General features: G+C 37.5%; 2 protein-coding genes across 4 annotated transcripts; both read right to left on the bottom strand.

Annotated features, from left to right (window-relative positions):
- Positions 1–17: 17 nt before the first annotated feature.
- Positions 18–7,913, bottom strand: tmem39b (transmembrane protein 39B). Its single transcript, XM_037747237.1, has 9 exons — positions 7,724–7,913; positions 6,173–6,377; positions 5,029–5,248; positions 4,751–4,834; positions 4,345–4,499; positions 2,762–3,095; positions 1,534–1,721; positions 1,314–1,434; positions 18–395 (listed from the first exon to the last, which is right to left on the bottom strand). The coding sequence occupies exons 2-9, from the start codon at positions 6,301–6,303 to the stop codon at positions 162–164; spliced, it is 1,467 nt and encodes a 488-aa protein (XP_037603165.1). The 5' UTR covers positions 6,304–6,377; positions 7,724–7,913; the 3' UTR covers positions 18–161.
- Positions 7,914–13,442: 5,529 nt separating this feature from the next.
- khdrbs1a (KH domain containing, RNA binding, signal transduction associated 1a) lies at positions 13,443–19,104 on the bottom strand. 3 transcript variants are annotated; one of them, XR_005203612.1, is made up of 11 exons: positions 18,801–19,104; positions 17,813–17,940; positions 17,215–17,331; positions 16,946–17,092; positions 16,722–16,846; positions 16,273–16,531; positions 16,081–16,157; positions 15,935–15,996; positions 15,633–15,807; positions 13,788–13,847; positions 13,443–13,702 (listed from the first exon to the last, which is right to left on the bottom strand). XR_005203612.1 is itself a non-coding variant. In XM_037746854.1 (9 exons), exons 1-9 carry the CDS (start codon positions 18,949–18,951, stop codon positions 15,698–15,700), a joined length of 1,176 nt encoding a protein of 391 aa, XP_037602782.1. In that variant the 5' UTR covers positions 18,952–19,104; the 3' UTR covers positions 14,559–15,697. The 3 variants fall into 3 exon arrangements, 1 of the variants encoding a protein (XP_037602782.1); XR_005203613.1 differs by lacking the exon at positions 13,788–13,847; XM_037746854.1 differs by lacking the exons at positions 13,443–13,702; positions 13,788–13,847 and having other exon boundaries at positions 14,559–15,807.
- Positions 19,105–23,145: the final 4,041 nt, after the last annotated feature.

Genomic DNA, 23,145 nt, shown 5'->3' with positions numbered 1-23,145 from the left:
TAAAACCAAAGCAAACCTTTAAAGTAATACAAAAATATTTATTTTTATTATGGCGGGTCAGAACAAAAACGTGACACAAAATGCAGTTTGTAGAAAAAATACAGAGCTCTTAGGCATGTTTGTGTTGTTCCAAAGTGAATGCGACCAATAATAACTCAAGTCTAACTGACTTTCTGGTCTGATGAGCTGTTGGAGTACGAGTATGCCTTTCCTAGCACTATTCTGTCTCTGAGAAGCTTGAAGAAGGCGTAGTAGTTGCTGAAGAGAATCAGGGCCAGCGATATCGTCTGATGCCACTTTTCTGAGCATATCAACGAGTAGAGCTGGTAGAATATCATGGCGCCTTCGAGGATGATGAGTATGTTCAATATTCGTAAAGGCTTGTTGAAGAAGAACTAAGGGGAGGGAGAGAGAGAGAGAGACAGGATGTAGTCAGTCATCAGATATGTGGTCGCATAGCCAGACCTATCTCCACAAAACGTCTGGCTCTAGGGATGTCAGACATTTAGTAGTTGATACCAATAGCAGGGAAATTCAATGATTCTCGATACCATGTTAAAAAACAAAACAATAAATCCATGAATTTATTACCGTTTGCATTCTGTTTTTTGTGAATTTTTTTATTAATTCCTGATGATCCGCCCCAGGGTTCTCGCCACAAAACGACAGTTTACAAAATGACATTTGAATAATTCATGATAATATTATAATTTACCTTCGCCTAATACCGATTTTTACTGAATAGAGCTTGAACGCATCATAATGTAACTTCTGTACGTTAGCTGTTCATTATTTAGCCAGCCAGCACTGTGCTGCCCACCGGCTGCTAACAGCTGACATTACTAGCTCTCCTCCTGCCAATTTCTACATGGATTTATTGTTCACAATGTTGCATTATCAGCAAAATACAGTAGAAAAACGAGTATGTCACGTTTTCAGAATTTTGGCATCGACTTGGTACCAAATTGTCGGTTCTCTTGACATCCCTCTCTGCCTCCACACATTATCATTCTGGTATAAGGGGGAAAAAAATGCTCTGGCTTGTTCTTATTTCTTTAAACCAATCACAATTGTCTTGGGCGGCACCAAGCCCAGGATGCGTCGGCGGTGGGAGGAGAATGCTGCTTGAGCTACGCAGCCAATGGTAAACTTGTACCAGCAGTCTACATGCCGTCAGACTAGTCATCAGGTAAAGTATGTGCCAGTAGCTGCCTTTTTAAAATACCACAAATATTTTACAAAACAGGCGGTACAGGAAAATCTCGGACGTCTAGAGTTGTTTTACAGGACCTGTTCATTTTTCGAATACTCACATAGAAGCGATAATGGGACACATCTGATGGAACTGCGACATTGTAGTGACCCATGGCCTTGTAGACGTTCTTATTATGTTTAACCAGGACTCCCTGTGGCCACATGTACTCCTCCGTCCATCTGTGCAAAGAGAGAGACAGCAGAGTGAAATAAGGATTTGAAAAACACATCAGTCCAAATAGACCTAAAGCCCAGTGATAAACCATGAGCAGTACATACATGTGCTGAAGAACATTGGAGCAGAGCGAGGGGTCTACTTTCTGCCAGCAGCCCAGGTGAGCTGCAGCTTTGTGAAGCAGATCGCAGTATCGAGGTGGCAGCAAGTGCCTCATGAGGATGACTGACGTGCTGACGGACACCAGGATGAACAGTTCACAAGACCAGCGCTTGTCCACATACTGTGTACTCTGAGAGAAAATATTAAAAAAGAAGTCTTATTAAAGCATATTAAATGATAAAAGTTCATGTTTAAAAACTTAAAATTAAGAAAGAAATCATTGTTATGTCTGGATCTTGCCAAGACATTGTGGAAGGTCACTAGCAGTGATTTTGACTGATAAACAGATACAAGTTATTTCAACACCATTCACTCAACAAATATTTACTTAGCAGATATCAGAAGATGGGACACAACACTTAATCCCTTTATTTACAAGATGATTCTTTGTGTGACATGTCCCTTCGTGGTTGCCACTCGTGTGTCACGGTTGTTGCCATTTCCTCAGATTTCAGCCCACATAAAAATACAAAAACGTATTTTGAGGAAACGATGATCTAGATGCCTCCTTATTTTTGATAAACAAATGCCTCTTTGATTTTAATAAAGTAACCTAAATATTGATCAGTTTCCAGTTTTCCCCTTTTTAAAGTGTTCCCCCGAAATTAAATATTCTCTAAGGACACGTGCATAAAAAATGCTGGTGTGCACAAATGAATATAAATGGACAAAATAAAGCCTTAAAATGTTTGTCAACTTGCACATTAGGGAACAAGCTTTTTCTTATGGCAAGTAATAATAACTTCTAATAAAGTTGAAGTGTTTTAAGTTTAAGTTTTTAAGGTAATCTGGCTTTTGGCAACTCCCCAGTGGAGTGCCCAGTGGCAGACAACCCTACTTCCTCTAACCACTGTCAATATGTAAGAGGTGAGAGTTTGCGGTCTGCGCTGGTATTTAGCAAGTTGAGAATGCCGCAGGTGTCCTATTCTCCACCTCTTTCATGACTTCCGAGAAGGGCGTCATCACACCCTGATTGGCCAAAGGCAAAAAATGCACTCAGCTGCACCCAACTTTCACTCAGGAACAAGGCCCCACACCCGATCACATCAGGTGATCTGAATCATTTGCTAGTTACCTCAGGAGTCAGCCAAAATGAATGTGGAAAAAATATGTTTCATTAAAGAAAATGAAGATCTTCAGAAAAAGGGGTGACTGCTACGAGTTTCTTACCTTGACAAACCAGACAGGTACAAAGGCCACATAGTAAGCACTGAGCATCGAGCTGACCAGCACTTCCTTCATCCTCCAGTTGAAGTCCATCTTCAGGTATTCCACCTCCTTGCGGATGAGATCCGGGGAGAGGCAGCAGGCATGAGTCGGCATGGCCTGGACGCCGTACAGCTGGCTGGTGTGCTGCTTCCACGTCTCCTTCAGCACGGTCAAGTAGTCCCTGCCCCGGCCCACGCTGCCCACCTCCTTGGAGCCGATGCTGGCGATGGGGGAGAGCGGACCTGCTCGACGGAAGTCACAGCTCAGCCGGAAGAACGGAATATACATCCCGAATCTGCGTGGAAACAACAGCTACGGTTAACTTTTACAAATCCTGATGACCCATATCAACACTGCCAGAGTGGTTGAGCAAATTATCTCACATTGAATACAAACATTTTTTGGCACAACAGTCTGCACTGGTGTTAAAAACCCAAACAAGTAAGACTCCAAGTGTCTTTGTGTCATCAGTTAGAACAGTCTCAAAAATCTATAAACACCACATCACATGAAAATTGTTTCCTCTTTTGGATTAATGTTGAACTGGACCACCTTCTGTACATCACTGCCTGTTAGGCGATATATATTGAGGCCACTCATGATGAAAATGTTTGCAAGCAGAGACACCATGGATAACAGCATCCAAACATCATATTATGAATATTTAATAAATGTTTCAATTGAAGCACTTCACTTGAAAGCTCAAGAGACCACAAACACCAGATTACTTTCATCATTCAAATCAGGGTTCAGACCTCTTTTAAGTCCTAAAACGCAGAAATGAGTTAGCATTATAGCACTTCCGGTTCCCCTGTCTGGAAGTCAGTAGGTTCTTAGTTATATCTGTGGTTAGCACAAGCTTAAGATATTTTAACGTCGTGTTCTACGATATAAAATACGTCAGTAAATACCCCACTCGTGAATTTATGAAGCTTTCATATGTCTTAAAAAAGGCGGTTGCTAACAAGTGGCTAAATGAGAATACTAAACGTCATCACGCCGACACGTCCGCCGTTACAGCCTCGTTGTGTATACTCATGCTCATGCGACCGTGATGTAGTTCGTTTATACCCTAACGTTAGCTTTTTACTTCTGCCGATTACAATCATTCTTCAAAAATCATAAAAGTGGTGTTCATTTGTTGAGATTATTTTATGGAACAAAATGTGTAAGTATCATAAATGTTTGCCAAATCCAAAAGCCAATGGAAAAATTGCGTTTTAATCGAGGGAACCAGTGTGATTCTAACTGCAGAGTGTGTTCATCTCTGCACCACTCTATATATACAGCTTGTTTCAGCAAAAACAGTTTTCAAACTCATTTGATATCCAGCTGTATCAAATCCAGCCATTGATAGATGGAGACAATATGAACACAAACAAACCAGCAGGAACCAAAACAACTGAAGCTGGGTAACACAAACTATGAAATACAAGAAATATGCATTGGAACTTTTAAAATGTGTGTGTGTACGACATGGAAACATCTAAAACATGTTCTGTTAATTCAATACAAGCCTCTTTGTTGTCGCTGTGGATACTTACGGGTAGCAGAGGAAGAGCAGGCTGAGGACAGAATAGGTTCTGAAGAGGTAAATGAGGGAGCGACACAGGCTCCAGCCCGTCAGCGTTAGCACAGCAAACCGAGCCATCACTAGAAAGATCGAATGAGGGAAGGAGAGTTTCCCACTCTGTGATGCCTGAGTGGAAGGGAGGAGGAGGGAGACAGAATAGTCAAATGCATACATTTTTTCAATACACCTTTATTCAACACAGAAACACAATCAAAGATGTGAGAGAGAAACAAAGCGCAGGAAAAATCCTTGTGAATTGATGAGCAGGGACGTATTTGAGGCTTGTAAACACAGTAAAATACAAACACAAATACTTACGAGTTACATGATTTGTGCTATTTCACAAAAAGGTAGAAGCCAAAAATAAAAATTCTTACCTCTTTAACAATTGCTGCAATTAACCTCCTTGCCAGTATGATGATTGTGAACACCAGCATGTTATAATCAATAAGGTGAAAGTTCTGTAAATAATAAGGTTGATTCAGGATTATTGCTCACATAAACAAATAAGCACAGCTCTAAAGTACAAGTTCAGGTCATTTCAATTTCAAAACAACAGCGATACAGTGATCTGTGGCAGACAAAACGACTGCTGAAAACAATATAACCAGAACAAACATGATCGTCAGTCAACAGCTGACCACTAAGTACTCACCAGTGATGTGTGTGAGGGAGGGTGAGATGGGGGGTACCACCACACGGTCTTGTAGATGTTGACGTAATGGACAAAGAGGGCGATGAGGTGGCAGAAGAAAAGATGGAGCTCGAACAGCACGTTACGATCCACAGATAACTCGGGGATCTTACAGTGCTTCAGAGGAACCACCGTCTGCGCAGCCAGTGGGGGGCTGGACATGCATGTCCCCGAACCATTCCTGCAGACAAAACAAAGCCTTTTTTTAATCATGATGTGTATATCATTCTGATAAGACACATCCATGTCACAGTGCATTACTGCAGCCCAGATGAGGGAGGAAGTCTTTCAAGGCTCTCAAGCTGCAATGTTTGTTTCTTAAAGAGGACTTATTGTGCTCATTTCCAGGTTCATACTTGTATTTTGGGTTTCTACTAGAACATGTTTACATGCTTTGATGTTCAAAAACCGGTTAACTTTTCGCATACCAGCCGTGCTGCTGCACCTCTTTTCACCCTCTGTCTGAAAAACGTTTGAGCTGCTGCCCCACCCCTTCAAAAAAGCCCAGTCTGCTCTGATTGCAAGCTGGTCATTGTTGTGAAACCTATCCCGACGTGAAACATCACCCTGAAAGGGTTTATTTCACAACAATGACCCGCTAGTTGAACATCATCACGCTTATAACACGCCTACTTACTTCAGAAATCATTTATTTTACACAAAAACATTCCGCAAGAGTCTGACATCAGAACTGTGTCCATAGCAACGGTCTTTTATACATAGCAACGGTCTGCTATAAAGAAATAACAGACCGTAGAACGCCATGATTGACCGATTGATCAGAATCGAGTATTCAACAAAGCTGTGTAATAAGTAGCTTTGTTTGAGGGCGTACCAAAAGGTATTATGCAAATGTGTTACTTGGTGACATCACCACGTTACGGAAGAAAAAGCGGGACTTCAAATCAAGGCGTTTCAGGCAGTTCAGGAGCAGTGCTTCTGTGGGGGGAGAGTAACTCCCTTTGGCGTGCACTTTATAACTTTGCAGAACTTTTACATGCACAAAAATCTATATATAACACACTAAAGGAAGGGCAAAAAAAAAAGCATAATAGGTCCCCTTTAACTCTCGCAGTGTGTGTAGCAGCGGTATATCAGAGCATACCTTGTACGAGATCGCACCCCTGTGACCGGGGAGCTGGTCGAGTGGTTGCCATTGCTGACCGAGCCTGGTTCACTGCTGAGTGGAGGTCTGCAGTACGTGGTACGGTTCGCCCCTCTCCTTCCACCAGCCATCGCAGACACACCCACGGCTCACTTCTCCCAGCTATGCGTCTTGGTTTTATGATTGCCTCTCCTTGTGCTTGTACCTGTTTACAACAAAGGGAGCAGGTCAGACACACTGTGATAGATAGATAAGGCTGATCTAGAATATCCAACAAATAGGTAATAATGACATGTACTGAGGGTATACTTGGGGGCGTCAGTAGCTCAGTCCATAAGGACTTGGCTTGGAAACCGGAGGGTCGCCGGTTCAAGCATGGACCAAGTACTGAGTGTGAACTGTTAGCTGGAGAGATGCCAGTTTGCCGCACTGCCGAGGTGCTCTTGAGCAAGACACCAAACCAGCCCCTCGCTCTGACATCTCTCCATTAATGCATGTAGGTCCTGTTTGTGCATGTGTGTGTATTACGGGCCTGTGTTTACTATGTAACTCCAATTTTACTATGTAAAATAACAGAGTGAAAAAATTGAATTTCCCCTGGGGGATTAATAAAGTGCCTTTCTTTTTCTTCTTCTTTCTTCTGACTAATAGGTGTAAGTGGTTTAAATCAGTGTGTGTGATATGTATCACCTAGGATATAATTCACTGGCACAGCATCAATCAGTTAGTAATGAAGTTGTGTTTAGGGTTAGTGATTTGGATTAGTCACATAGCTGACAATAAAAGGAGTGGTGCACAGTCTAGTCATAACAAACATTAATACAGATGTGCATGCTTAAGATTTAATGGGGCAATCAAAACCCCTGTCAAATAGATGTGCAAAACAAATCATACATATAGGCTATGCATCACAAACAGGCTGATCTAGATCTATAACATCCAGCAAATAGGTAATAATAACATGTACTGACTAATGGGTGAAAGTGATTTAAATCAGTATCACCTAGGATATAATTCACTGGCACAGCATGAATCAGGCAGTAATGAAGTTGTGTTTAGGTCAGTGATTGGATTAGTCACAGAGCTGACAATGAAAGGAGTGGTGCACAGTCTAGTCATAACAAACTAAAACACATATGTGCATGCTTAAAACATTCTAATGGACAATCAAAACACCTAATGCAAAATAGATCTGCAAAATCATACATATAGGCAATGCATCACAAACATCTAGCCTTAACCAAGTTTGCATCTTTTTAATATGGTGCAAGTTTTTTTGCGGAAACTGACTTTACAAGCTGGCTCAGCAGCAGCATCATAATCTGCTCTTTTACCCGGGTTAAATACCAAACTAGAGCTGTTTCAGTCCAGAGACATGAGGCAGAGGTGGACAACAACGTGGACCTATACAATGAGACTCCGATCTGTCCGCCAAACACCATGCTTGATTAAATAGAAAGATTGAGGCCTAAAGGTTCACAGTGTTTCTAGCTTAGCTTAGCTTCCTAACCAACCCACCAAACAGGATAGACAAGGACATGTAGAGCTCACCAGCAGCAGCCTCTGTAGTCGCTGGTAGACGCTGCTCTGCTGCACAGACAACGAGCTAAATGCAATAGATCTTCAGGATATTTACTGTAATACTGGCGCGTTTTCCATTCAAATCCGCGCAGACAGTCATTGTTGATGTGAAACTGGCCGCTGCTAGATGGGGGCGCGGATCTGTGAGCAGACCTGAGAGTGGGAGGAGAGACTTTATTAAAGGTACATTCCGCACATTAAAGGAGGAAGGGACAGCAGTGTTTATAGGTAATCATCTATTATACTTATATAAAGGAAGGGAGAGCAGTGTTTATCGGTAATCATTTATTATACTTATATAAAGGAAGGGACAGCAGTGTTTATAGGTAATCATCTATTATACTTATATAAAGGAAGGGAGAGCAGTGTTTATAGGTAATCATTTATTATACTTATATAAAGGAAGGGAGAGCAGTGTTTATAGGTAATCATGTATTATACTTATATAAAGATAGGGACAGCAGTGTTTATAGGTAATCATTTATTATACTTATATAAAGGAAGGGAGAGCAGTGTTTATAGGTAATCATTTATTATACTTATATAAAGGAAGGGAGAGCAGTGTTTATAGGTAATCATTTATTATACTTATATAAAGGAAGGGACAGCAGTGTTTATCGGTAATCATCTATTATACTTATATAAAGGAAGGGAGAGCAGTGTTTATAGGTAATCATCTATTATACTTATATAAAGGAAGGGAGAGCAGTGTTTATAGGTAATCATGTATTATACTTATATAAAGAAAGGGAGAGCAGTGTTTATAGGTAATCATCTATTATACTTAAATAAAGGAAGGGAGAGCAATGTTTATAGGTAATCATCTATTATACTTATATAAAGGAAGGGAGAGCAATGTTTATAGGTAATCATTTATTATACTTATATAAAGGAAGGGACAGCAGTGTTTATAGGAAATCATCTATTATACTTATATAAAGATAGGGACAGCAGTGTTTATAGGTAATCATGTATTATACTTATATAAAGGAAGGGACAGCAGTGTTTATAGGTAATCATCTATTATACTTATATAAAGAAAGGGAGAGCAGTGTTTATAGGTAATCATCTATTATACTTATATAAAGGAAGGGAGAGCAGTGTTTATAGGTAATCATTTATTATACTTATATAAAGGAAGGGACAGCAGTGTTTATAGGTAATCATCTATTATACTTATATAAAGAAAGGGAGAGCAGTGTTTATAGGTAATCATCTATTATACTTATATAAAGGAAGGGAGAGCAGTGTTTATAGGTAATCATTTATTATACTTATATAAAGGAAGGGACAGCAGTGTTTATAGGTAATCATCTATTATACTTATATAAAGGAAGGGACAGCAGTGTTTATAGGTAATCATGTATTATACTTATATAAAGGAAGGGAGAGCAGTGTCTATAGGTAATCATCTATTATACTTATATAAAGGAAGGGAGAGCAGTGTTTATAGGTAATCATTTATTATACTTATATAAAGATAGGGAGAGCAGTGTTTATAGGTAATCATTTATTATACTTATATAAAGGAAGGGACAGCAGTGTTTATAGGTAATCATCTATTATACTTATATAAAGAAAGGGACAGCAGTGTTTATAGGTAATCATCTATTATACTTATATAAAGAAAGGGACAGCAGTGTTTATAGGTAATCATCTATTATACTTATATAAAGAAAGGGACAGCAGTGTTTATAGGTAATCATCTATTATACTTATATAAAGAAAGGGACAGCAGTGTTTATAGGTAATCATGTATTATACTTATATAAAGGAAGGGAGAGCAGTGTTTATAGGTAATCATCTATTATACTTATATAAAGATAGGGACAGCAGTGTTTATAGGTAATCATTTATTATACTTATATAAAGGAAGGGAGAGCAGTGTTTATAGGTAATCATTTATTATACTTATATAAAGGAAGGGAGAGCAGTGTTTATAGGTAATCATTTATTATACTTATATAAAGGAAGGGACAGCAGTGTTTATAGGTAATCATCTATTATACTTATATAAAGAAAGGGAGAGCAGTGTCTATAGGTAATCATCTATTATACTTATATAAAGGAAGGGAGAGCAGTGTTTATAGGTAATCATCTATTATACTTATATAAAGAAAGGGAGAGCAGTGTTTATAGGTAATCATCTATTATACTTATATAAAGGAAGGGAGAGCAGTGTTTATAGGTAATCATCTATTATACTTATATAAAGGAAGGGAGAGCAGTGTTTATAGGTAATCATCTATTATACTTATATAAAGATAGGGACAGCAGTGTTTATAGGTAATCATTTATTATACTTATATAAAGGAAGGGAGAGCAGTGTTTATAGGTAATCATTTATTATACTTATATAAAGGAAGGGAGAGCAGTGTTTATAGGTAATCATCTATTATACTTATATAAAGATAGGGAGAGCAGTGTTTATAGGTAATCATTTATTATACTTATATAAAGATAGGGAGAGCAGTGTTTATAGGTAATCATCTATTATACTTATATAAAGAAAGGGACAGCAGTGTCTATAGGTAATCATCTATTATACTTATATAAAGGAAGGGAGAGCAGTGTTTATAGGTAATCATGTATTATACTTATATAAAGAAAGGGACAGCAGTGTGTATAGGTAATCATCTATTATACTTATATAAAGAAAGGGAGAGCAGTGTTTATAGGTAATCATCTATTATACTTATATAAAGGAAGGGACAGCAGTGTTTATAGGTAATCATGTATTATACTTATATAAAAGAAGGGAGAGCAGTGTTTATAGGTAATCATCTATTATACTTATATAAAGGAAGGGACAGCAGTGTCTATAGGTAATCATCTATTATACTTATATAAAGGAAGGGAGAGCAGTGTTTATAGGTAATCATCTATTATACTTATATAAAGGAAGGGAGAGCAGTGTTTATAGGTAATCATCTATTATACTTATATAAAGAAAGGGACAGCAGTGTTTATAGGTAATCATCTATTATACTTATATAAAGATAGGGAGAGCAATGTTTATAGGTAATCATCTATTATACTTATATAAAGAAAGGGACAGCAGTGTTTATAGGTAATCATCTATTATACTTATATAAAGAAAGGGACAGCAGTGTTTATAGGTAATCATCTATTATACTTAAATAAAGATAGGGAGAGCAGTGTTTATAGGTAATCATGTATTTTACTGTAATAAAAGTAGTAATACCACAGTGTAGAAATACTCTGTTACAGGTAAAAGTCCTGCAATCAAAATGTTACAAAGTATTAAAGTATCAGCATCAAAATATACTAAAATATTGATTAATTAACTTGTATTTTGTATTTTTTGTAGTATGTTTTAATTTTAATTTTAATTTTTTTATGGGGGAAAAAAAATTGTATTCCTTTTTTTTCCAAAGATAGCAAAAAATTATAATACCTGTGCCATAATACAAAAAAATATGATATGTTAAATTCAAAATCAAGCCCTTTATTGTCATTGTGTAGCACAACGAAATTAGATTGTGACAATCCCATAGGTGCTAATGAAAAGATAATACAATAAAAAAGAGAAAGTGCAATATAAATATAAAAAATATAAAAGATAATAAAATATAAAAATACAATATATATATTGTTGAGATGACAATTTTGCCAGATTACAGTTTTGCTAGATTATTGCACAAAGTGTCCGTCAGATAATTATATAATTATTGCACAGATTGATCAGCATGTAATTGTACATATCCATGCATTACATTTAACATTTAATATGTACATAGATAAAAACACACATACACATCGCCTCCCACTCCCACACAGAGACAGGTCCAGCCTTCTTCCCACCCCTAGAGGTAAAGTTACAGAAAAAATAACATAGAGATCATTTTTTAAATAATTTAATTAGTTAGAAGTAAAAGTAATAAGTACTACAGTAGTTCATGGTGGTAAGATAGAAATCTTAAATAAATAAATAAAATAAATGTAGAGAAAAAAAAACAGCGCGTAGAAAATGATAATTAATAATTAAGTAAATACCCTAGAGAGGTTAAGAAGTATCTATAGTAAGTATGTTTTAATTTCATTTGGTGTATTTTGGCAGACTAATGGACTTATGGCATATGAAATGTATTTCTCTACATCAGCTAAATTGTATGACATCATAAAGTTTGATTTATGTGAAAAAGAAATGACCACTACCAGTTAAATTGTCTATTTGTACATGGTAATGTTTATCAGCCTATTTTATCTGTAGTTTGGGATTTATCCTGTAATTATTATTACTGTCAATGTGTACTTTATTTTTTATTTTATTTAAAACAATTTTTAATCTTATTTTCTTCTTTATTTGTATTAATTTATTTTAAATAATTATTTTTAAAAATACCAAAATGTGGAGGGACAATCACTTATATTTGTATGTTTCTGTACACTTGTTTTAACTCCCAATGAATTATTACAGAAAGAAAAATATGCTTAAAGTACCAAAATTACTCATTGTGGTCCATTTCAGAATAATATATTTTATATTACCGGATTCTAATTATTGAATGTATTAATGTGTTCATCACTTTAATGTTGCAGCTGGTAAAGGTGGAGCTGATTTCAACTAATGTATATATTAATGTTTACTCCTGTGCAGCTTAATCTATAAAAACACATCATAATTTGTCAATTATATTTAATACTGACCTGAATCTGCAAAGTAACTAATAACTAAAGCTGTCAGATAAGATGTAGTGGAGTAAAAAGTACAATATTTACCTCTGAGATCTATAGGAGTAGAAGTATAAAGTAGCATTAAATATAAATATTTTTTTTACCTACAGTGCTTTCCAGCGCTGTAGGTAAAATACTTACAAATGTTTTTGTTTAAAAAATGTTTAGGATCATAAGTGATATTTTTACAGATTGGGGCTTCTGCAACTGTATATACTGTGTATGCAATTCTTTATTTTTCAACATAACGTGTTTGTCAGATAATTGATTTGATGCAATCCATGCACTGATTGTAGAAAGTGTCTTGTCCATTTTTTTGGAATTTTGGATTATTATTTAGCTCATAACTTACAAATGTACAAACTAGGAAAAGGCATGTGGGATTTAATCATTTCTGAATTGTTTTGAGCCACATTTCAAGTGTGAACATACATCTCTGTAAGCTTTTTGCTAATACAGACAGATCAGATTACTTTTTCATCTCACTTGTGCTAGTGTTGACCTACCAAAGGCTCCAGGCCTCTCCCACTGACCCAGTTTACAACACAGCACTAGACCCACTATGAGAACTAGCTATCATGGGACCTGCCGTGTGTTATCTCCCGACGAGGTACAGTATGAAGTGTAAAGCCTGGCATGGTCTGTTATACCTCAACACCTCATTTCACTTTATTATTGCATAGTTCATCAGTGTTGACTTGACACCTGCTTGTCCTGGGTCTTCAAAAGGACAGACAAAAACAGGTCTACCGTGGTTTGTCTTTGGTAAATCGCACATGTTGCATGTGAAAAGTTACGAGAATTAAGTTCAAACCAGACTACATATAGTAAATTGAAATAGGATCTATGCATAAATATAAGGCAAGACTGAAATGACAAATGTATTTTACTTTATCCTTTACTCATTGAAACCTTGGTGCAGCTTTAAATAAAGAAGACCATCCAGTTAATATGGACAGGCCGCTCGATCACAAAGACAGAATTCCTTAACTTACATTAAAAAAGACTTTATTTTCACTTTTGTTTTTTCATAAAAAGGCAGTTAAAATGTCTCGGGTAAAAAAAAATGTAAATCTGGACACATTCAATAAAAATCATAAAATTCCACATGATCAATGATCGCACAGACATCCTCATAAAAAAAGTATTTAAAAACAGACAAATCCCCTGAGGGATTAGTTTCGACAAAGGAGCAGTCAGTCTCAAGAGACCCTGCAAGGCCTCTGCTCTTTCCAGGGACTTTCAACGAACCTGTCAAAGACAGAGAGAAGATATTAATAATCGCAACAGCAAAATTCAAGGCTAACACTTATCTGCAGTATATTTTTCAACTGACCATAAAAACCTGGTAAACTGGAGTTCAATGTGCCAACTGCACCTACAGTTTTCTGACCACCTAAGAAGAGAAACAGAAATGAGATCTTGGACACACCAGTGCCTACATGCACACAGTGAATTGCACACATGCAAAACTAACTTTATACTACAAAAGTATCATGCAACTCAAGCTGAAAGGTTTTTGTCCACCAATGGGATGTTTTAACGCTTTGAGTGCAACTACTAATTTTCATTAATCTACATTCTACAGAAATTATCAAGATGGAAATTGGTAAGTATTGAGTGAAATGAATGGACCATTGTTGGTTTTATTTGAGCAAGAGTTGCATCACAACCATTTCTGATTGTTTTGTACGGCTTATTTTGCTCGGAAATAACTACAGATAGCATAATTTTGTACTTCAATGTTTTGGATATGTTTTGGATGACTTGCATTACTTGGATGTTTTGCACAGAAAACAAAAAAAAAAAAATCTAACAAAGGAGTGTTGGGGTTAGTTTTACCTTCTTGTGGCGATCTTTAGGCTTTTAGAATCCTCTCCTCTGCGATTTTTTTCTTTTATAAAAACCAGCCAGCATGACTTTGCATCAAAGTCAAGTAAGATCCCTGCAAGCTTGATTTGAAATACTGTTGAAATTCAGTTATTTCAAGTGGCTGAAGATACATTGCTCTCTTGAGAGCTTGAATAGATACACTAGCTAAAGGTTAATGACAATCCATATTCAAGCACTATATCATTCTCAAATCAAACATGTATTTGGCAGCACATTACCTCAAGGAATGATGAGCTTTATTTGTTTTTTTTGTTGAAGGTGACATTTAGATAAGTTTTGAAAACAGACGAAGAGGATCAACTCATTGTCAAAACACTGCTTTTGTTTTTTGTCAGGCTGACGTGTATACATACAGCTTATTCAGCGTTGTTGAGAAACCACTGAGGACCACTTTCACAAACTGAAGGCATTCCTTTGGTACAACAAAGGCAAAATACCATGTTTAGATTGATTAAAAAGAAACTAGAAACTTTATTGAAACACGCACTGCAGAAAAACATTTTGGGATATATTTAGTATCCTATTTAGCCAAAGGTACACAAGCATTATGCATTTTGGAGACGGCACGGCTTAAAGCATACACAGTTGTCCTAAGTTATGTACAAAATATTGAGTTGGCTGCAGCCTTCCTCTCACACAGCAAGGATTGTTATCCTTCAAACTTTACAAGAATTAGTCGATCATCAGCGTTGATTTTGCAATAGTCTGGACAGAACAAAATATACCAATTGTAAAGTGTGGCAAAAATAGAAGCATTTTTCTTTGTCAAATCGATTTCAATAGTATTTTAGATTCTATAACTTCACACCAGACTAGATTTGTATTGTAGTATAATAGTAATAGTAGTATAAACAAATAATGGTAAGACTTTTGTTTTTTTTATCAAAACGGCATTTGAGTTTGTTACTAAATCTATTCTAGTTATAGTGAAGTTACATCGAGGCATTATGAATCATTTTTGTCCAATCATGAAGGACTTTTAAAATGCAGCCTACGTGAGAAGAATTTAACGCCACAATCACATTTTGTTCAGGAACAATTAACCGAAACGATAACCATCAATCACTAAAATGTTACTCTTGTTCCTTTGTTAGGGTTTTGTCACTAGGACCTGCCAACTACGCAACTGAAACAAACATTAAATGGAAAAGGATAAACAATGAATAACCTCGTCTTCATGTTTCTCCCCTGGCACTCTATGATACATCCAACAAAACGTCCCTACCGAGTTTAAAAAACAAAAATAAAATAAACCATAAAAAAAGGGAACAAACGAGAGGGAAATTACTTTTGAAAAGTTCAGCGAGTTACAATCGGAGACAGTTGCCATAGCAACTCTCTACCAGTAGCCGTTCAGTATCTGCCGTAGGGATGCTCTCTGTATGATCCCTTCGACTGCCTGGGAGCGGGGGTCTTGCCTCCGGCCCCGGAGCTGGACCATGAGTTGTCCCAATCGTCTTGAGCTACAAACACAGAGAGGAGAACCACAGGAACAAAACATCAGTGAGGCAGACAGGAGGTCAAATCAGTGCTCCACAGTAAGGGAGTGTGTGGACAGACAAAAATAGAAGCCAATGTTTATAATCTTACCATAAGGCTCATATGGGGTTTCCGGGGCCTCTCCGTGACCGTAATCATAATATTCAGTATCCCTGTGGGCAGTTAAGAAGTGTTAATACAATACTCCACCAATTTACAGTCAGATTCAATGGGCAGATAACTTAATTTTGACTTACGCAGGTGCAGCTTGCTGATTGTAATAACTGTCGTATCCCTCATAGGCGGGCTCTGCATAGGCTTCTTCATATGAAGGCTAAAAAGAACAACAAAATCACAGTTAGACACCGTCAAGTCAGTCACAACTACTGCAATAAAAGGAACCCACATTACACCCAGCAAGAAAAAAAACAGGATTTAAAGCAACTTACATAATCTTCATAGCCATCAGCTTTGGGCTGTGATGCTGAAGGTCCCTGTTGGTGGGACATGGCTGCAGAGGGGAGCATCCTTGGAGCTCCTGCTGTAGGGGGTCTAGAGCGAGATGCCGAGCCTCCTCTATTGGGAGCAGAAGGTGGTCCACCTCTACCAGATGGTGCACCCCTGTGACCGTTGCCTCGCCCCAATCCTCCACGTGGGCCACCACCGCGCATTGCTCCCCGTGGGCCTCCACGTGGCAACCCTCGCCCCCTGTGGAAAGTTGTAAATTGTGATCAACCATAGAAAACTGATACTAGAAAGTGAACATTTTGCTACATGGTTCCATTGAGAAGTTGTTTGGGCGCGTGTAAATACTTAACAGGCCAATGCCACGTACTGCCCGATGATGCTACAATGTGTTGTGGTAGATGTTAGTGCTATTATGAAATCTGGCTCCTACCTTGGTCCTCCAGCACCGGGTGGTCCACCTCTGCCGCGTCCTAGGTGACCACCTCGCCCCCTGCCACCGTCCTGGGATCCATTCAAGAAGTGAGGATCCATGTACGGGTCATGCTCCCCGGGTTCCTACAGAAAAGACAAAAAACGTCAATAATGCATGGCCAAGTTTGAAGTACACACAATGCTTCTGCAGACGGGGTGTAATGGGTTATCATGGGCACATACCGGGATAAGGAACTTCTTGACCTCTTCCATTGCATGAGCCATTCGCATGTAGGCTTCTGGGATGGGTGCCATCACCTCAATGAACACATGCAGCTCCATGGCCAGGTGAGCATATTTGGCCTCACCGCCCTTCCTCAGCTCTTCCTCCTGATGAACATATGACATTTTAATTAACATACAAAACACCATGAATAATAATAATAACAGGTTACATCATTTGAACAGTGCAACAAGAAAAAAAAAAATAAAGAAAAAAATTCTACAAATACCTTGTTCTTGTCCCTCATGGAACCTTTTCCCAGAACAGAAATCTTTGCCCCGGTCTCTTCCTGGAGTCTCTTGATTGTGCTTCCCTGAGGTCCCAAAAGCTTACCAACGAAGTTGACCTGTAGAGATTATTTTAGGAAAATTGCAGCATTGTATTACGTTGTTACCATTACTGAAGAGAAGCAGATTACAGGTAAAAGATGGCAGGTAGTACAGTCTATTCAGACATGAAACCAGGTCATGGCAGCAACATTCTGCACAAAAATACCCTTTTCTATACCACAATAGCAACTCCCTCTTCACAAGCTGCACTACTGCGAAACTGATCATGCAGAAACGAGCTTAGTAGGGCACCGAGCGCATGACTGGACTAATTCTAGGACAGCAAAGCTGGAGGAAGAGGGGGTGCTTCTATCAGATACTCAGGATTAGTTGGACATGCTTGTGCAAACTGGGTATGCATTTTAAGGCCCAGCACAGAGAAAGAGAACTGCCTCCATTTTACATTAGAATAATTAATAAAATGTTGTTTTTTCCATGTCACAATGGGCCACATTCATCAACACAGCATCCAGTGATCAAGCCAAAGGAAACACTCACCCTCGGATACTGCTTGGTAGGAATGAGTACCCGCTCTTTCAGTTTGAGGTTCTTGGTAGCAAACAGGTCCAGATAGGTTTCCTTCTCTGGCTCTTTCTTTGTTTCACCTTTCTGAATCCTCTCGATCTCTGCAGGCGGGAAAAAATGCATGTTAAGCATGCAAGAATTCACATGATGCAATGAATATAGGCCACGTCTACCATCTTGTAGCAGCCTGCAAACCAGTCAGATCTCTTTTGTGTTAATATTTTCAATTAAATAGTCGCTTTTAGGCACCATTTTAATTGCATTTGTGTGAGTGAACTGAAGCTATTCAGTGAACAATGGTGTGGTTACACAAGACTGATAAAAAATGCATTTTAAGCATGCAAAATTCACAGATGCAATGACCTGATTAAAAGCCTGCAAACCAGTGAAATATAAGATCTCCTTTGTGCTATTACTTTCAATAAAATAGCTATAATCGCTTGTTGCAGGCACCATTTTTAATTGCATTTGTGAGAGGGGAATTGAAGCTATTCAGGGAACGATGGTGTGGTTAAACAAGAATGATAGAAAAAAATGCATTTTAAGCATGCAAGAATTCACAGATGCAATGAATGTAGGCCACATCTCCGACTATCTTGCAAGCAGCCTGCAAACCGGTCAAATGTGAGATCTCTTTTGTGCTATTACTTGCTTGTAGGCACCATTTTTATTGCATTTGTGTGCGTGAATTGAAGCTATTCAGTGAAAAATGGTGTGGTTAAACACTGATAAAAACATAATCATGCATCATATCGAATAAGGTGAATTAAACATATAAACAGGATGCATTTTCCACCGAGTCTTTGAGCCTCGCTAACCACCACGTGTTACTGTAGGCCATTGTTCAGGCCTGCACCGGCCGCTGTGACATCACTAGGCCTCTTGCATGCTGCCCTTAGCAACCATTAACGTTCGCCTGTGTTCCCCTGGATACTACAGTGTTATATAGTGAACACATTACCTGCTGAGATGAGCTTCATAGCGTGTGTGAACGACTGATCCAGGCTGTCTTTCTCCGCCAGCAGCTCCGGGAGGTATTTGGTGTCTTCCATTTTGATTTTCTTCTGCGGGCTCGACTCGACGGCGGCTTCACAAACACTCTGCTGGCTCATAACAAACACTGGCTGAACGAGGGACTAACGGGCGAAGCAGGGCTAGGCTCGTTAACTCGTCTTTAAAAACCGAATACGGTAACAATACACTAAATGGTCGAGTTGTTGAAGCCCAACCGGTGTGTCTGTTTGCAGGTCGCCTTGCTCTCGTCAATGGACAAAGGAGGAATGGCGCAGCTGCATTTCACTGAGGAGGAGGAGGAAGACAACACGTCACACGGACGGGAGGAGACTGTGACGTCAGGAGACTGTGCGCACCCGAGGTAATCTGGAGGGAAAGGCAGCAGGCAAGGCCTTTAGAAGAGGATAGGACACTGGTCTAGGTTGGCTTTTTTAAAGGTTTCTTTCTTTCTTTCTTTCTTTCTTTGTTATTTATTTATTTATTTATTTGTATATATATATATATATATTTATTTATATATATATATATGTTTTCTTTCTTTAATTTATTTTTCTCTCCATTTTGTTTTATCCATATTTCATTTTATTTTATTTTGTTATGAGGAAAAGGAAGAAAAGGTAAAAAAAGGTAAATATGTGTATGTGTATATATATGTGTATGTATGTATATGTATGTGTGTATGTATGTATATGTATGTGTGTATGTATGTATATATATGTGTGTATGTATGTATGTATGTATGTATGTGTGTGTGTATTTATATATATATATATGTGTATGTATGTTTGTGTATGTGATTGTGTATATATGTGTATATGTAGATATATGAAAAAACAAAAAGAAAAAAAAACTCCTCAACTCCTTTTTTTCATCCTTTTCCTCATAATAAAAATAAAATAAAGTGAAATATGGATAAAACAAAAGGGAGAGAAAAATAAATTAAAGAAAGAAAAAAATAAATACAGACAAATAAATAAATGAATAAACAAATAAATAAATAAAGAAAGAAAGAAAAGAAGGAAATCATTGGAAGGAGGAGAGAGGAGATGTAGGAGGAGCCCGGTTGGTGTTGAGGCAGTATGGCCCATGACCGGCCAGTCGAGGAGGTTTTTTGTTTTTTCCTCCTTCTTTTTTTATTATTTATATATATAAATATATATATATATATATATATATATATATATATATATATATATATATATATTTGTTTGTTTTCTTTCTTTTTTTCTGACTGTGTGTGTGTGTGTACTTGATAGTGGTGTGGGGGTGGCTGGCTGTCAGTCAGGGTGCAAATCAAATTAAGGCAAGATTAAAAAGAATAAGATAAATAAAGTAAAATAAATATAAATAGGTAGATAGATAGAAGTAAAAGAATGATGGCTAAAAGGATGGTGTTTAATAGGGTGATGGATAAAAAGATGATGTTTTAAAAGAGAATGATGGATAAAAAGGATGATGTGGTTGTATGTGGTGTGTGGACGGTAACTGGAGTTAGATGTAATCATGGGTTAATATTGGTGGTGGTGGGGGGGAGGGGTTGCAGGCAGGATTTTACTGCGCATGTGTTAAGGCCCCCCCCCCACCCCCCCAGATATGACGCGTTGATGACGTCAGCAGGGGCGTGATCTCATTATGCCTGTATAACATGCCATTGAAACCTGACTGAAACCTATTGTTAATGGCTCAAACGCCCTTTCCACAAAGGATGTTTACACCCTTTGGCCAAACCAAAAAGAGTCTAAATCAAATTCAAATAAGCTTTATTGGCATGAATGTTCAGGTTACATTATTGCCGAAACGAAATAGCATATTAATGAATAATTACATTTCACAAGAATTAATCACAAAATAATCACAATCACAATATACCCAAATACATTTTAAATATACTTTCTTTTACAGATGTGGTTCATTGGAAACATGTTCGGAGCTGGTAGCACCTCTTATTGTATGGCAACAGTCAACATATTTTGCAGCTAATGTTGCACATTGATTTTTCTCCACACACAAGTATGGTATTTTCTGAGGATCGGGGAGATGGATGAACTCAGGACATATGTTATTTATTTTTTCAAAGAAAACATCTCTCACATCCTTATATCCTTATATTTCTCACAGCACAGTAAGAATTGAGATTCTGTCTCCACCTCTTATCAACTACCTATGTCCTCTATTAATCCTGGATACTGAAAAATGTATATTAATGCTTTATTGGTATGACGGAGGACAATTTGTCTCTGGGTTATGCTGTGGTTTCATACAAACTATTCCAACTGATAACATGTTAGCAGTGTCCATTTTACAGGGTTGAAACAATGTGGTGCTTCTCTTTAAACCAATTTTACAACTTGCATAATTTACAGAATTAACCTATTTAGTAAAGCTGCAACAAACAATTATTACGCCATTGCTTCTTCTTTACTCATTCATTATTTAATGGATCCCTTCTAATTGCTTACAGCTGAACAGCCAATGAACACAGTTATTTATCTTTACAATAATATGAAACAAAGAAAATCAACTCACATTTGATTTAAATGTTGTTCAAATGTTGTTGTTTTTTTGCTCTGATTGTGTATAATAATTGTTGAACATAACATGACCGTGAGCCTTCTGTTGTGAAAATAATAAAAAATATGTTGGAAAAAAAATGTCAAATGAATGTCCCCTTATGGACAGTATTTTATCAAATCAATATCAATTTAAATGTATTTGTAGTAGAATTGCATTTTTGTTGGTATACATTTTTTTGTGCATATACCACCATCAGACAATCCTTGCTGGGAGCAATAACAGTTACAACGGCAGTTACAAATATTCTGTTTGCTTGCTGTGCCAGATGCAATTAAAATACTACTGTAGATTTCCCCCCCTCACATCATACTGGTTAAGCTACATGCATACTACGCAAGTAAAACCATAGAACTTGAGAAATGCATTACATTTTCAGAAACCATACTCTTTGAATTTTCTGTTAACTCAAATATCCTCACCGCTTTGTCATCCAGATCATGACGGACACATCTGTCTTCGGGTTTATCCAGTGCCTCACATAGCCTACTAAAATGTACATGTAATTAGCTTTATCTTACTTCCTGACACAACAGCAAGCATCAGGTTTTCTAAATCATGGCCTGACAAATTAACCTTCAAACATCAGTTAGACAGTAGGTCCCACCTGGGAGGAGCATAGTGGGTATTACAGACAGGAGAAGCTTCAATCCAGTTATGAGTTATAACAACACAGTGTCCTCTTTTGCTGCATAACCTGACGAAACAGAGTATCCCATTGCTTTTAGTCCCTTTACATTTAATTCCAGTTGTGCAGTGCATTGCACATATTTGGTCAATGACATTAGAGATTATAGTTGAGCTGGAAAAACAGACTTTTAGCCATATCTATCATAAATACTGCTGCCTGCAGTTCCTTTCACTCTGTTTATTAAGAACAGCTCTGAGAAACTGGGATCATTCAGTCAATATTTAAAAGAAAAGGTCACAAGCCTGGACATGAACATCCTCTATCATCTAGTGCACAAAAGTGTTGTGTTTGATGTCTCACTGCACAGGATTTACTGTGATCATGCTTGTCAGGTCTTATTGTTCTCATCTGGCTGTCTCTTCTTTGAGGTAAAAACTCCAGCTGGGCTTGTGGATGTGGTTTAATACTGGATATTAATAGTACATTCATGTATTGCATCATAAAGGCTCCAACAAAACCCTGGACCAGCTGAGATACTTTGGCTAGAAAGTGTATTATACGATCAGTATGCTATAATTAATTTATTTCAATTAAGAAATTAAGTTTGTTGCATCCCTGCTATTCTTCTATGTTGAGTCAGTGGAAGTATTCTTCCTTTAAAATTACTTATTCTCAAATTTCAAACCTTTGAACAGGCCTAGACACACATATCATGAAGTCCTGAAGTATCCTGACGAGATATCTGCGTGTCAACTTAAATCAACCATAGTCTTATTAACAATAACGCATATTCTACATTTACATGGTGGTTTTTCTAATATGCTGCTGTGTTGAAATCACAGTAAGTTAGTTATGGTTATTTTTAAAATTTTAAAGTTGGAGCTCCTGTTTACTGCTTTGTCCTCCAGAATAACCCACAAAATATTCACAAGCAAGATATTGTTTTAAGGTACCAGTGACCATTTAATAAATCTCACAGCAGAAAAATAAACATCTGTTGATTTATTTACAATGATTAATAAGGCATCAACACAAGGCATTTCAAATGTGTGATAAATAAGAACAAGAATTTGCAAAAGCATTTCAAGTA

The sequence above is a fragment of the Sebastes umbrosus genome, chromosome 16 (assembly GCF_015220745.1).
Source record: "Sebastes umbrosus isolate fSebUmb1 chromosome 16, fSebUmb1.pri, whole genome shotgun sequence".
Taxonomy (NCBI): domain Eukaryota; kingdom Metazoa; phylum Chordata; class Actinopteri; order Perciformes; family Sebastidae; genus Sebastes; species Sebastes umbrosus.
This window is presented reverse-complemented; position numbering and strand designations above follow the sequence as displayed.

Bases quoted from the DNA above. Each gene is read 5' to 3' on its own strand.
- tmem39b (XM_037747237.1), bottom strand. From the start codon at position 6,303: ATGGCTGGTGGAAGGAGAGGGGCGAACCGTACCACGTACTGCAGACCT. The intron at 4,500-4,750 runs GTAAGAATTTTT...CCTTCCACTCAG, and splicing joins TTGCAGCAATTGTTAAAGAG to GCATCACAGAGTGGGAAACT. The intron at 1,435-1,533 runs GTATGTACTGCT...CTCTTTGCACAG, and splicing joins TCCAATGTTCTTCAGCACAT to ATGGACGGAGGAGTACATGT.
- khdrbs1a (XM_037746854.1), bottom strand. From the start codon at position 18,951: ATGAGCCAGCAGAGTGTTTGTGAAGCCGCCGTCGAGTCGAGCCCGCAG. The intron at 17,941-18,800 runs GTAATGTGTTCA...TCCCGCCTGCAG, and splicing joins TATGAAGCTCATCTCAGCAG to AGATCGAGAGGATTCAGAAA. The intron at 17,332-17,812 runs GTGAGTGTTTCC...TAATCTCTACAG, and splicing joins CTACCAAGCAGTATCCGAGG to GTCAACTTCGTTGGTAAGCT.